Consider the following 11,311-nt stretch of genomic DNA (forward strand, 5'->3'; position numbering starts at 1 on the left):
CGTTCTTTGCTTCCATAGCAGAAACAACCTTGGCAAACGGTAGGTACAACACTGCCCTTTTTTATCACACAATTTCAATAAATGGTAGTATTACCGCTGCCCCTTGTGTACAACCTTAATCTTAATCTTTTTGCTGTTTAAAAAAAAAAAATATATCTTTTCTATTTTTTTTGGGGGGGGGGGGGGGGGGAGGGGGTTATATAGAGCCGTCCAATAACTGGCAGTGTTATAGCAACCAGAGAAATAATAAGTACTTATAAGAAAAAAGATAGACGGCATAATAGGGGAAAATTTTTCTGAGGGAAACACTTCCAATAAATACAAGATTGATTTGAGTGTAATTTGCCAACATATTTGACACACTGATAAGGGGTTGTTTGGTTAGATATGATTGAAGTGAAGTTATTATGTAAGATGAAACAAAATGATATTACAACTAATTAGCTTAAAATAGGTCATGTGGCATTAATCAAACACCACCAAACATAACCCATTGATTTGATATTAACACTCACTAACTATAAGAATTATAGATTCTCCTACATAACTTTACCAATTAATAAGAAGTTAACAATAATAAACTTGACACGATAAGCTTGTTTGTCAAGTCAAGTGGGACACAAACTTGAGTGTTACAAAACTTTTAATGAATATCGTTGGTTGTTGGAAAGATGCCATTAGTGGAGCCGTCAAAGTTGATAAATAAAATCCCCTTACATTTAATCAAATTTGATTTTAAATCAGATCTATATTGATAAAGTAAAAATATTTTTTTTTGGAAATTTCTAATATTATTAAGGGAAAACATTCCGAAGGAGTTAGGGTACCATTTTCCTTTCCCATGGGGTTCTTTATTAATTCTTTCTCATGCTCTGACGATGAAGGCCATGCAAATGATATCATTCTCCTGACTGCTACTGATATGGTGCGCAAATTCCCCACAATATTAGCGTTGTGGAAAACCATCTCTCTATTATTAAACATAATTTATAATTTATGAAGTAAAATGTTTCCACAACACCGGTGGTGATTAGTGTACTATTACCATATCTATCTCTCTCTCTCTTTTTAATTGTTTTCTCTCTCCTACCTTAACCATTGGGCTCCATGTGAATGATATCAGTCTCGGTACAAACATTGATTAATTGTTTTAATGAACAAACATATGTAGATAGGTTCGATTTCATTTTTTTATTTTTTTTATTTTTTGGACGAACATATGATGAGTAAAATTTTTAGGACAAATAACCTTAATTTTAATCCAGATGATCCAAATATCTACCACATGATAGATCCCATGCGCTCAAATTTTATTAATAACTAGACCCCAAAGTCCCCACGCAGACTTCAGACTATTGGAATGTAAAATTTTCAACTAAAGCACAACTTGTCAAATATAAAAATACGTGTTTGAAAATTCAGGACCATGAGATAGTCTATAGCATGGTTCTAAAATTTCAATCGGATCAGTCAAGATCACCCAGATCAGATTAGCATTGGCCAAGACCAATCTTTGATATCGATTCAATCTATATCGATCCATTGGTAAGATATAAGGGTAAAATGGTTCAAAACTTCTTCTTTTTTTTTAAGTAAATCCATATGATCCAGTTCAATCTCAACCAATATTAGTCCAACCTATAACGATTTGCTCATAAGGTATAAGGGTAAAATGAAAACACCTATTTAAAAAAAAAAATAGAAAGGATAAATCCATCTAATATGGTTTGATCTAACTGTACCCATCCAATCCATATAAGTATCGATTGAGGCTGATATCGAGTTTTAAAACCTTGATACTTTATAATCTTTAAAGTAGTGGCAACATACATAGACAGAGATGGAAACTATTACACGAGGAAAAGAAGAAAGCATCACATGCTAACGGTGTGAAGATTCTTATTCACGTCATTTCACACCTTGATCATGAAGGCTCCCTATTGAATAAATCATGATGTGCGTCCCAATTGGTGTGACGTGGAGATTTCCTTTACATTGGGAGTGTGGGTTACATCTACCCGAATTAGTACCGGAGGTCTAGGCTTCGAGCCTCCTTTAAAAAGCCCGATAAGTTACCAATGCCAGCAGTACAACTCTTCTGCGGAAAAAAATCGTCTGCAATTCCGATCTCGTACAATTCCGTGCAATACCACCTTTAGGGGGTGACATGTGTATTGATTCCAATGCAATGGTCCAGATCTGATTTAAATGCCTCTTCACTGATTTAATGTTTTATTAGTTGTAGCAGATCTGAACCATTGTATTGGTATTAATACACGTGTCACCACCTAAAGGTGGTATTGTATAAAATTATACGAGATCGGAATTGCAGACGATTTCAACCCCTCTTCTGCATATCAGTTCCAGGCATTTTGTCTTTGCCTGGTTAGATTTTATTCCTTATCCAAACAAAGCCTACGTGGTAAGACATTAAATGTGAAATTTGAAATGTGAAACGTGAGATGAGGTTTAAGGGCAATATTGTCAAATAAGATATAGATTTAACAGTTACACTGTTTACAGGTTGAACGTAAGTGTAGCAGAAACGTAAGCCCTAACTTTAGGCTGAGGAAAAGCCAAAAGCTGCAGTAAACATCTCTCGTTTCCTTCTTTTCGTCTTTCCTCCTGCTTTTTCTGACCCAGATAACTCCCGTGCATGGCATAAATACAATCTGATTTCGAATTTACAATTCTACCCCTATTGTTTATGGCTTCCGTCTCTGTGCCTAGGTAAATAAAAGAGCATGCATGGGTATTCATGAGATAACACAAGAGGGATAGAGAGTAATGTCAGAAAAACCTATGAAAGGGAAACAAGACCAGTTATTGTTCTTTTTCTTATTTTGTATCGATTCTTTTTCTAACAATTGGATAGCTTCTTTTTAGAATTTGAAATTGAAAACGGGATCTAATTGAAATCAATTGAAACCTATAAATTGATTTATATATATATATATATATATATATTTTTTTTTTAGTTTTTATTCAAAGGTCTTATAAATCTAATTACGAAATATATTGATGTAATGCTATTTTACTGATTGAAGAAAAGATAATATAATAGAAAAAATGGCATTTTATAGTTGATTTGAACATCAAAAATACCCTAAAATTATTATCATCACCATCATGCTTTATGGAATGATACCATGAAACTTAAGTGCAAGAAATATCCATTAAAATTGGCACTACTATATCTTCCGATCAATATCAGCATTCAACACTGATAGGGTTCTCTTGGCAATTAGATTTTCTTAGAATAACTACCAACATTGGATCAAAGATTCACGAGGCAAGTTATTGGAGGCGTAGTGTAGTGCATTTTCAATTTCATATTCATACAATGCGAGGGTAATTTTGTACTGATAGGAGGGGAGGCTGACGAAACGTCTAATAGGAATGAGCATTTAATATGAGAGAGAGAGATGTGAAAGGGTGTGAGCAATAATATGCATACTGGCGTCGTATACTTCCCTTTTTTATTTTTCTTTTTTTTTAATTAGTCATTAATTAAGAAATAAGGTTTTGAAAACACAGACATAACGTATTGGACCATAACGTTATCCTTACTCACTTTCTTCCGTAATACTTTGGGTAATTTTATTGCTTTAACTTGTCTCAACAAGACTTTACCAAAAAAAAAAAAAAAACACTTGTCTTAAAAAGCAAACGAGCACATCATTAGTTGGTAATATAATTATAATCAACTTATAAGTCCTACCTAAAAAAATTTAGTAAAGTTGCAATTCTTAATGGAAGTTCCATTGATGGTGTTAATCGGTTTGGTTTCGGTTTAAACAGTGCGGTTCGATTTGATTCACATTTATTTGACTAAAACCATAATCGTACTATTTACTAAATGGTTCCACTTTCTGAAATCGTGACCGTTTAGTAAATGGTTCGATTTCCACGGTTTCTAAATAATGTCAGTTTCACGGTTTTAAACGATTTCGATTTATTCCATACGGTTTATAAAACGATTCACAATCAGTTTGTTATAAGTTGTAACCATCTCTAAACTGAAGATCATAAGCTTATCAAAAAATAATTGGCAACCACAAATAAGAGATTCTATATTAACGATGGTATGTCTTAATTTGATAATCTAGTGCTATTTCTTTACATGGTCATTCTCAAACATTTAGAACTAATATCATACAACATCCAAATCCAGTCTTCCACAGCATAAAATATTAAAATGATAGGCGGTTCAGCTGAAACACCCCATCTATGATATCATAATAACATAATCACATATATGGATTACAAGTTCATGATCTAAAGCCTAAACTTGAACTGAATTGTAATAAATAATACCAAAGCAAAATGGGCACTTAATTTAATTATTAATTGTTATACGGATTACTGTCCCTTCTTTATTTAATTGTTATACGGATTAATCGGATCGGTTTAAACGGTTTTAAACGGTTTCAATTCGGTTTGAAACCAACAGGTTCCGCAGTTAAAATCAACCCGACCCGTTTAGTTAATCGGCCTGAAACTTGAAACCATAACCTCACCATTTACTAAACGGTTTTGCGGTTTCGATGTAAACGGATCGATTCGGTTTCAGTAAATGGTTTTGGTTACAAATTCACATCCTTAAGTTCCATAACCCACTAACTGGATTATTTCAACCGGTTCGACCCTGGACCAGATATTTGACATGGTTGACCCACAAGCCCTACCTGTGTACTGCATGAAAATCATTTGCAGCCGCTGCATTGGTGGAGTGAGCATCGGGTGGCTGGGAGCTCCTTGGGGCATGTGCTTAGATGCTCACAACCGTCCAATGTTCATTACATTGCATTGCTCATTGCAAAGGATGTGAACTCTTCTGTTTGATGCTAGCTAGGTTATTGATTAAACCCGACTCGACTCACCTGGAGTCCACATTCTATACAGCAATCAGTGAGGTGCGGTGAACATCAGACAACTGAGATGACATGAGGTAAAGAGAGCATATGGGATAAGGATGTGAATTTGTAACCGAAACCGAAATCGAACCAATCCGTTTACACTAAAATCGCAAAGCCGTTTAGTAAATAGTGCGGTTATGGTTTCAAGTTTCAAGCCGATTAGCTAAACGAGTCGGGTCGGTTTTAACCACAGAACCCATTGGTTTTAAACCGAATTGAAACCATTTAAATTGATCCGATTAATCCGTATAACAATTAACAATTAAATTAAATGTCAATCCTGCTTTGGTATGATTTATTACAATTCAGTTCAAGTTTAAGCTTTAGATCATGAACTTGTAATCCATATATGTTACTATGTTATTATGTTATCATAGATGAGGTGTTTTGGCTGAACCACCTGTCATTTTAATATTTTATGCTGTAGAAAGCTGGATTTGGATGTTGTATGATATTAGTTCTAAATGTTTGAGAATGACCATGCAAAGAAATAACATTAGATTATCAAATTAAGACATACCATCATTAATGTAGAATCTCTTATTTGTGGTTCCCAATTATTTTTTGATAAGCTTATGATCTTCAGTTTAGAGATGATTGCAAGTTATAACAAACCGATTGTGAACTATTTTACAAACCGTATGAAATAAACCGAAATCGAAAACAGTTTAAAACCGTGAAATCGACACAGTTTAGAAACCATGAAAATCGAAACTATTTACTAAACGGTCATGATTTCAGAAAGTGGAACCGTTTAGTAAATAGTGCGATTATGGTTTTAGTCAAATAAATGTGAACCAAACCGATCCGATCCACACCATTTAAACCGAACCGAATCGAATCGAACCGAACCGAACCGAACCGAACCGAACCAAACCAAACCAAACCAAACCGATTAACACCCTAATAGTGGCAGTCTATGTAATTTTAATGCAAGTTGAGGATTAATTAAATCACAAAATACGGTCATTTCCCCTTGGAAAAGCAGGGGCAGATTGGTGGTTATTTTCTTTGTTTTCTGAAAAGGCAAAATTAAAGTGTTTAAAGAGAAGAGAAGAGAAGAGAGAGAGAGAGAGGAGGAGAGAGTGGGAAGAAGACGGAATAGTAAGGTAAATATGACAAAAACTGCTGCTCAAGGGAATCCAGAGACAGACCCAAGTGGATCCCTTAACATATATATCTATAGATTAATAAATTCTTTCTCTCAGATGTTTCTCTTCTTCTAAATCCCATCATAGCTCTTCCAATGTTGGCATTTCAGTAGTGGAAAATCGTTGTTTGTTCAGTTGTTCTCTGCAGTCTGCAGTATCAATAAAGCAACCATGAATTCTTCTAAATCCAAGTAAGTAATCTCACCATTTCCGATCTGATTGGAGTTTTAAAGTTTTTTCCTTTTTCCCTTTGTTTGTTCTAGCATCTGTTCTGACTAGTTCTGTTTGGTATCGCGGATCTGCATTGATGAATTCTCGCCTGGATTCCCTACTTTTCTTTTCTTGGGTTCTAACGGGTTTATTTTTAATTTAATTTCATTTTGGACTTGATCTGTATTACAGTTATTCCTTTTGACCCATCTCCCCCATGGCTTTTCCGCTTGGTGGGTTTGATATCTTGTTGAAGAAATTTTGTTTGCAGTTTCTCTTTGTTGATATTGAATTTAAGCATTTTCAAATTTTTTTTTATTTTTCCTTCTCTTGCTTTTACATTTAAGACATGATATTTATCTGGGCTTGCCTGATTTTGTTGGGTCATGGAGATATGGCTTGATCTGTTGTTGACGTCTTGGATGTCTCTTCTTTGCTTCTTCTTATTTTGGGTTCAGTGCTGTTTTCACTTTCCAAGTGTCTGCTATTTTTTTTTGGTCGATTTTAATGGTGTATTGGTCCTTTGTGGTTTCTGTTTCCCTAATGGATTTTGATCTTGTTGTGTAACTGTGATACTTGGGTAATGAACAGATCCAGTATTCCTGAAGCTTCACAGAGCAAAACCTTAACAGCAACTCCAAGAGTTAGCAAAGTAACCAGGGTGGTTGCTAAATCAGATGCCGATTCACCTAAGCCTCTGCAAAACTCACGAGTTTCAATTGACCGTTCCCCAAGATCAGCTGATTCAAAGCCTCTGCAAAATTCACGACTCTCAATTGACCGTTCCCCAAGATCAGCTGATCCAAAGCCAGCCATGCAAAATTCACGACTGTCAATTGACCGTTCCCCAAGATCAGCTGATCCAAAGCCAGCCATTGATCGCCGGTCTCCAAAGCCAAAGATTGCAACTCCACCAGATGTAAGTAGAATTGGCAGTACCAGAATGTCTGATTTTATTCATTTTGTTCTTTCTATTTTTTGTGTGATTTTTCATCGACATTTATCTTTTTATGTTGTTTATAGAGACCACGAGTATTGAAGGTATCAGAACTAGAGGCTCAACTGAATCTTGTGCAGGAGGATCTTAGGAAGTCTAAGGAACGATTAGCTTCTGCTGAGAAGGACAAAGCTCAGGTACTCGCGGAATTGAGGGAAGCCAAGAGATTGGCTGAGGAGGCAAATGAGAAGCTCAGTGAGGCCCTTGTTGCCAAAAAACGAGCTGAGGAGAATTCTGAGATTGAGAAGTTCAGAGCTGTTGAGTTGGAGCAGGCAGGTATTGAGGCAGCTCAAAGGCAAGATGGCGAGTGGCAGAAAGAACTTGAGGCTGTTAGGAGTCAACATGCTGTGGATGTTGCTGCTTTGCTCTCTGCCACCCAAGATCTCCAACGGGTGAAGCAGGAGCTAGCTATGGCCTCTGATGCAAAAAACCAGGCACTTAGCCATGCTGATGATGCAGCTAAAATTGCAGAAATCCATGCTAAAAAGGTGGAGCTTCTGTCTGCAGAGGTGATTCGGCTGAAGGCCATGTTCGACTCAAAGTCAGAGAGAGAGGCTAATGAGAGCACTGAGTTGATAAAGATACTGAACTCCGAAGTGGATTCTCTGAAACAAGAGCTTGCTAAAGCAAAAAGTATTGAGCAAAAGTTGCTTGAAACAGAAGCTTTGGTTGAACAATTTAGAATTGAAGTGGAGGCTGCAAAAAAGGCTGAATTAACTGCTAGTAATTTGGTGGAGGAGTGGCGGAAGAAAGTCAGGGAATTTGAAAGTCGGGTTGAAGAAGCAAACCAAATGGAGAGATCTGCAACTGAATCATTGGATTTATTGATGAAACAACTAGAAGGGAAGAGTAATTTATTACAGGATTCAGAATCTGAAATTGCTTCTCTTAAAGAGAAGGTTGATTCAATGGAGATCTCAATTGGGCAACAGAGAAAGGATTTTGAAGAATCAGAACATCGTCTTGAGACAGCTAAGCAAGAGGCATCAGAAATGGTACGGATGGTTGAATTTATGAAGGCTGAGCTTGAAACTGTGACGGAGGAGAAGATGCAGGCACTGAACAATGAGCAGCTTGCAGCTTCTAGTGTTCAAGACCTTCTAGCCGAGAAGAACAAACTAATAAATGAGCTAGAAACCTCCAGGGGCGAAGAGGAGAAGAGTAAGAAGGCATTGGAAAGTTTAGCTTCAGCATTGCAAGAAGTCTCTGCAGACGCAAGAGAAGCCAAAGAGAAGTTTTTGTCCAGTAAAGATGAGCTTGAAAATGCTAAGACCCAGATAGAAGAATTGAAATTTGTTGTGCATACAACAAATGAGAAGTATGAAACCATGCTTGAGGAGTCAAAACAAGAGATTGATCTTCTTACAAAAGCTCTTGATTACTCCAATCACGAAGTCAAGAACTCCAAGGCTGAATGGGAGCGAAAAGAGCTCAACTTAGGGAGTTCTATAAAGAAATCAGAAGAAGAAACCTATGTTGCTAAACGAGAAATTGATAGGCTTGTTCATTTACTCAAAAAAGCTGAGGATGAAGCTCAGTCTTCAAAGGAGGAAGGGGCTAGGATTCTGAGTACCCTAAAGCAAACTGAGTCAGAGGTGAATTCTTTGAAAGCGGTTGTGGAGGAAGCCAAGGCTGAGAACGTGAGACTGAGAGAGAGATTATTGGACAAAGAGAATGAGTTGCAAAGTATCAGTGAAGAGAATGAGGAGCTCCGGACAAGAGAAACTGTTGCTCTTGCAAAAGTTGAGGAGTTGTCAAAGTTGCTTGCAGAGGCTTCTGCCAAGAACATTCCCGTGGAAAATGGAGAGCTATCTGATAGTGAGAAAGATTATGATCTGCTACCAAAGGTAGTAGAGTTCTCAGCAGAAAATGGAAATGGAGGAAAAGAGGATAAGCACATGTTTGAATTTCCATATCAACATGTTGAGGAACCCCAGGAAGACAAAGATCAGGAGAAGGAGTCGGTGGTGCCTGTGGAATTAAAGGTGGAGAATGGGAATGGAAACCCCAACGAAGGGAATGGAATTCCCCAAGAAGAGGAAAAGAAAAAAGAACAAGATGATGATTCAGTAGAGGTGGAGGGGAAGATGTGGGAGAACTGCAAGATTGGGGAGAAGGATCTCCCACCAGAGAAAGAGCCTGGGCAGGAGTCCTTTGAAGATGACCTTGATTCAAAGGCGGATGGGGAGAATTTTGACCAGGTGAATGGGTTACCTCCATCAGACAGCTTTAACAATAGCGGAAGCTTTCCATCCAAGGAGCAGCAGATAAAAAAGAAGAAGCCATTGCTCAAGAAGTTTGGAAGCCTGCTAAAGAAGAGGGCAACCAGTGGCAACAAGTAGGAGAATTGCTATCAGTCCAAATTCAGCCTGGCCTGAATCTATACTAAAGAAGCAGGTATTCTTGTTGCAATCTTGCACCGGCTTGTGTTTGATTTCTTGACACGCTTGGTATTTTCAGAATAGCAAAGAAAATATTAAGGGGATTGCATTGTATGAAATTAGAATTTTATATTTTGTGGTTTCTCTTTGTTGGGGATTGATTTGTATCTGAAGTTATTTTTTTTTTCCCTAAAACTAATGAAGAGGAGTGGTAAATTTGATCATTGTATGTTTATGTTTCATATTCTTTACATGTAATATTTTTTTTTCTTTACTTGCCAATCTAAACTACAAAAAGCTATGGAAGGTGATTTATGTTTTCTCCTTCCAAATTTCTGTTCTTTAGCAGTTGGTTAGGTGAAAGAACCTCCTCATCCACAACTATAAAATATCAGTATTGCTCACGTCATATGTTCTCTGTTTTCTAGTTGTTAAGTGGGCTGTTCCATTCCTACTGAACTTGAACATAGTTAGGTTCACCCAACACAGTACAGTACCTGAAGGAATCTCAGCTAAATTGGTAGCCAGGGGTCTTTCATGTAACAAAGGTATAGGCTGTGTGGATTGGATGTTTGGGGTCAGTAAGGGCCATGGCCTTGGGTTGTACCACATGGGCTACATGCTCATGTGGGTGAGAGTTGCAGTTGTTTTTGAGTACTATGTCCTTTGGTGAAGGAATATGGTATGAAGTGGGATTTGGGGCCCCCCTATTTGATTTGATCCAAAATGAACTGAACTGCCATCTTGGCCTTGAATGGGGAGCATTCATTCCTTACTGTTTAATGGGTTTTGTCTTTGAAAGGCTTCAATGAAAAAGAAAGGGAGGAAGATGGGGAACATGGGAATTCTGTCATACTTCTTGTCGTGTACTCAGAAAATGAAACTGGGAAAAGAGCCTTATTTTCTTTCACAATCCCCACTTAGTCCTAATAGTAACTCTCTCCTGCTGCAGGTAGTACTAAAGTTACCTCAAAAGAAAGTCACAGGATGAAAGAAGGAGGTGAAGGGAACCGTAATTCTTGACTTTCGTATTCTCAAAATCTCTCTCTCTCTCTCTCTCTCTCTTTCATTGCTCTGTCGGTAAGTATTGTCTTGTCTTGCAGAAGCAAACATCTTTTAGCGTGGAGAACTGCCTTTTGGTAGACCCAAGGTAGGGTTGTTCTCTCGTGCTTTTTATGGGTTGTGTGATCCATGAAGGAAGCTAGCCATGTTACCCATGCAGCTCTGAGAAAGGTCATGTTCCATTAGGATATGATCATCCACTCTTTAATTATAAAGTGGATTAAACCCTTATTACCAAAAAAGGGGAAAAGAATATTAACCCATTTAATTAAATGGAATAATTGAGTTATTAATCCAAACATGAACTTGGATCCTCTATGGCGCAACCGGGTGTTTGATGCACATTCAAGACCCAGAAACGTCTTAGACTGTGTGCAACCATCTTGGACTTCGTAATGCTCTGGTACGCCACAGAAGAATTCACTCCCAAACGCAGGCTTGATGGAGAGGTCAATATGGTAAAATTAATGTCAAGGGAAGATGATTGAGACATATGCGGTCGTGGATGGGTTGGTGAGTAGGACGTGGGTCTGTCTCATAGTGATAGTGGGGATAATTAACTAACTAATAAGAAGAGCTAACCTTTCTTTG

General features: G+C 37.4%; 1 protein-coding gene across 5 annotated transcripts; it reads left to right on the forward strand.

Annotated features, from left to right (window-relative positions):
* The first annotated feature begins 5,967 nt into the window (after positions 1–5,967).
* LOC122079626 (WEB family protein At3g02930, chloroplastic-like) lies at positions 5,968–10,879 on the forward strand. 5 transcript variants are annotated; one of them, XR_006140476.1, is made up of 4 exons: positions 5,968–6,261; positions 6,872–7,199; positions 7,304–9,674; positions 10,611–10,879. XR_006140476.1 is itself a non-coding variant. In XM_042646248.1 (4 exons), the coding sequence occupies exons 1-4, from the start codon at positions 6,242–6,244 to the stop codon at positions 9,617–9,619; spliced, it is 2,604 nt and encodes an 867-aa protein (XP_042502182.1). In that variant the 5' UTR covers positions 5,968–6,241; the 3' UTR covers positions 9,620–9,882. The 5 variants fall into 5 exon arrangements, 4 of the variants coding, with proteins under 4 accessions (XP_042502182.1, XP_042502183.1, XP_042502180.1 ...); XM_042646248.1 differs by lacking the exon at positions 10,611–10,879 and having other exon boundaries at positions 6,872–7,041; positions 7,102–7,199; positions 7,304–9,882; XM_042646249.1 differs by lacking the exon at positions 10,611–10,879 and having other exon boundaries at positions 6,872–7,041; positions 7,102–7,199; positions 7,358–9,882.
* Positions 10,880–11,311: the final 432 nt, after the last annotated feature.

Source organism: Macadamia integrifolia, chromosome 5, assembly GCF_013358625.1.
Source record: "Macadamia integrifolia cultivar HAES 741 chromosome 5, SCU_Mint_v3, whole genome shotgun sequence".
NCBI lineage: Eukaryota > Viridiplantae > Streptophyta > Magnoliopsida > Proteales > Proteaceae > Macadamia > Macadamia integrifolia.

Excerpts from the sequence above, each read along its gene's own strand:
- LOC122079626 (XM_042646246.1), top strand. The coding sequence starts at position 6,242 with ATGAATTCTTCTAAATCCAA. Across the intron at positions 6,262-6,871 it reads ATGAATTCTTCTAAATCCAA|ATCCAGTATTCCTGAAGCTT; the intron begins GTAAGTAATCTC and ends GGTAATGAACAG. Across the intron at positions 7,200-7,303 it reads AGATTGCAACTCCACCAGAT|AGACCACGAGTATTGAAGGT; the intron begins GTAAGTAGAATT and ends TGTTGTTTATAG.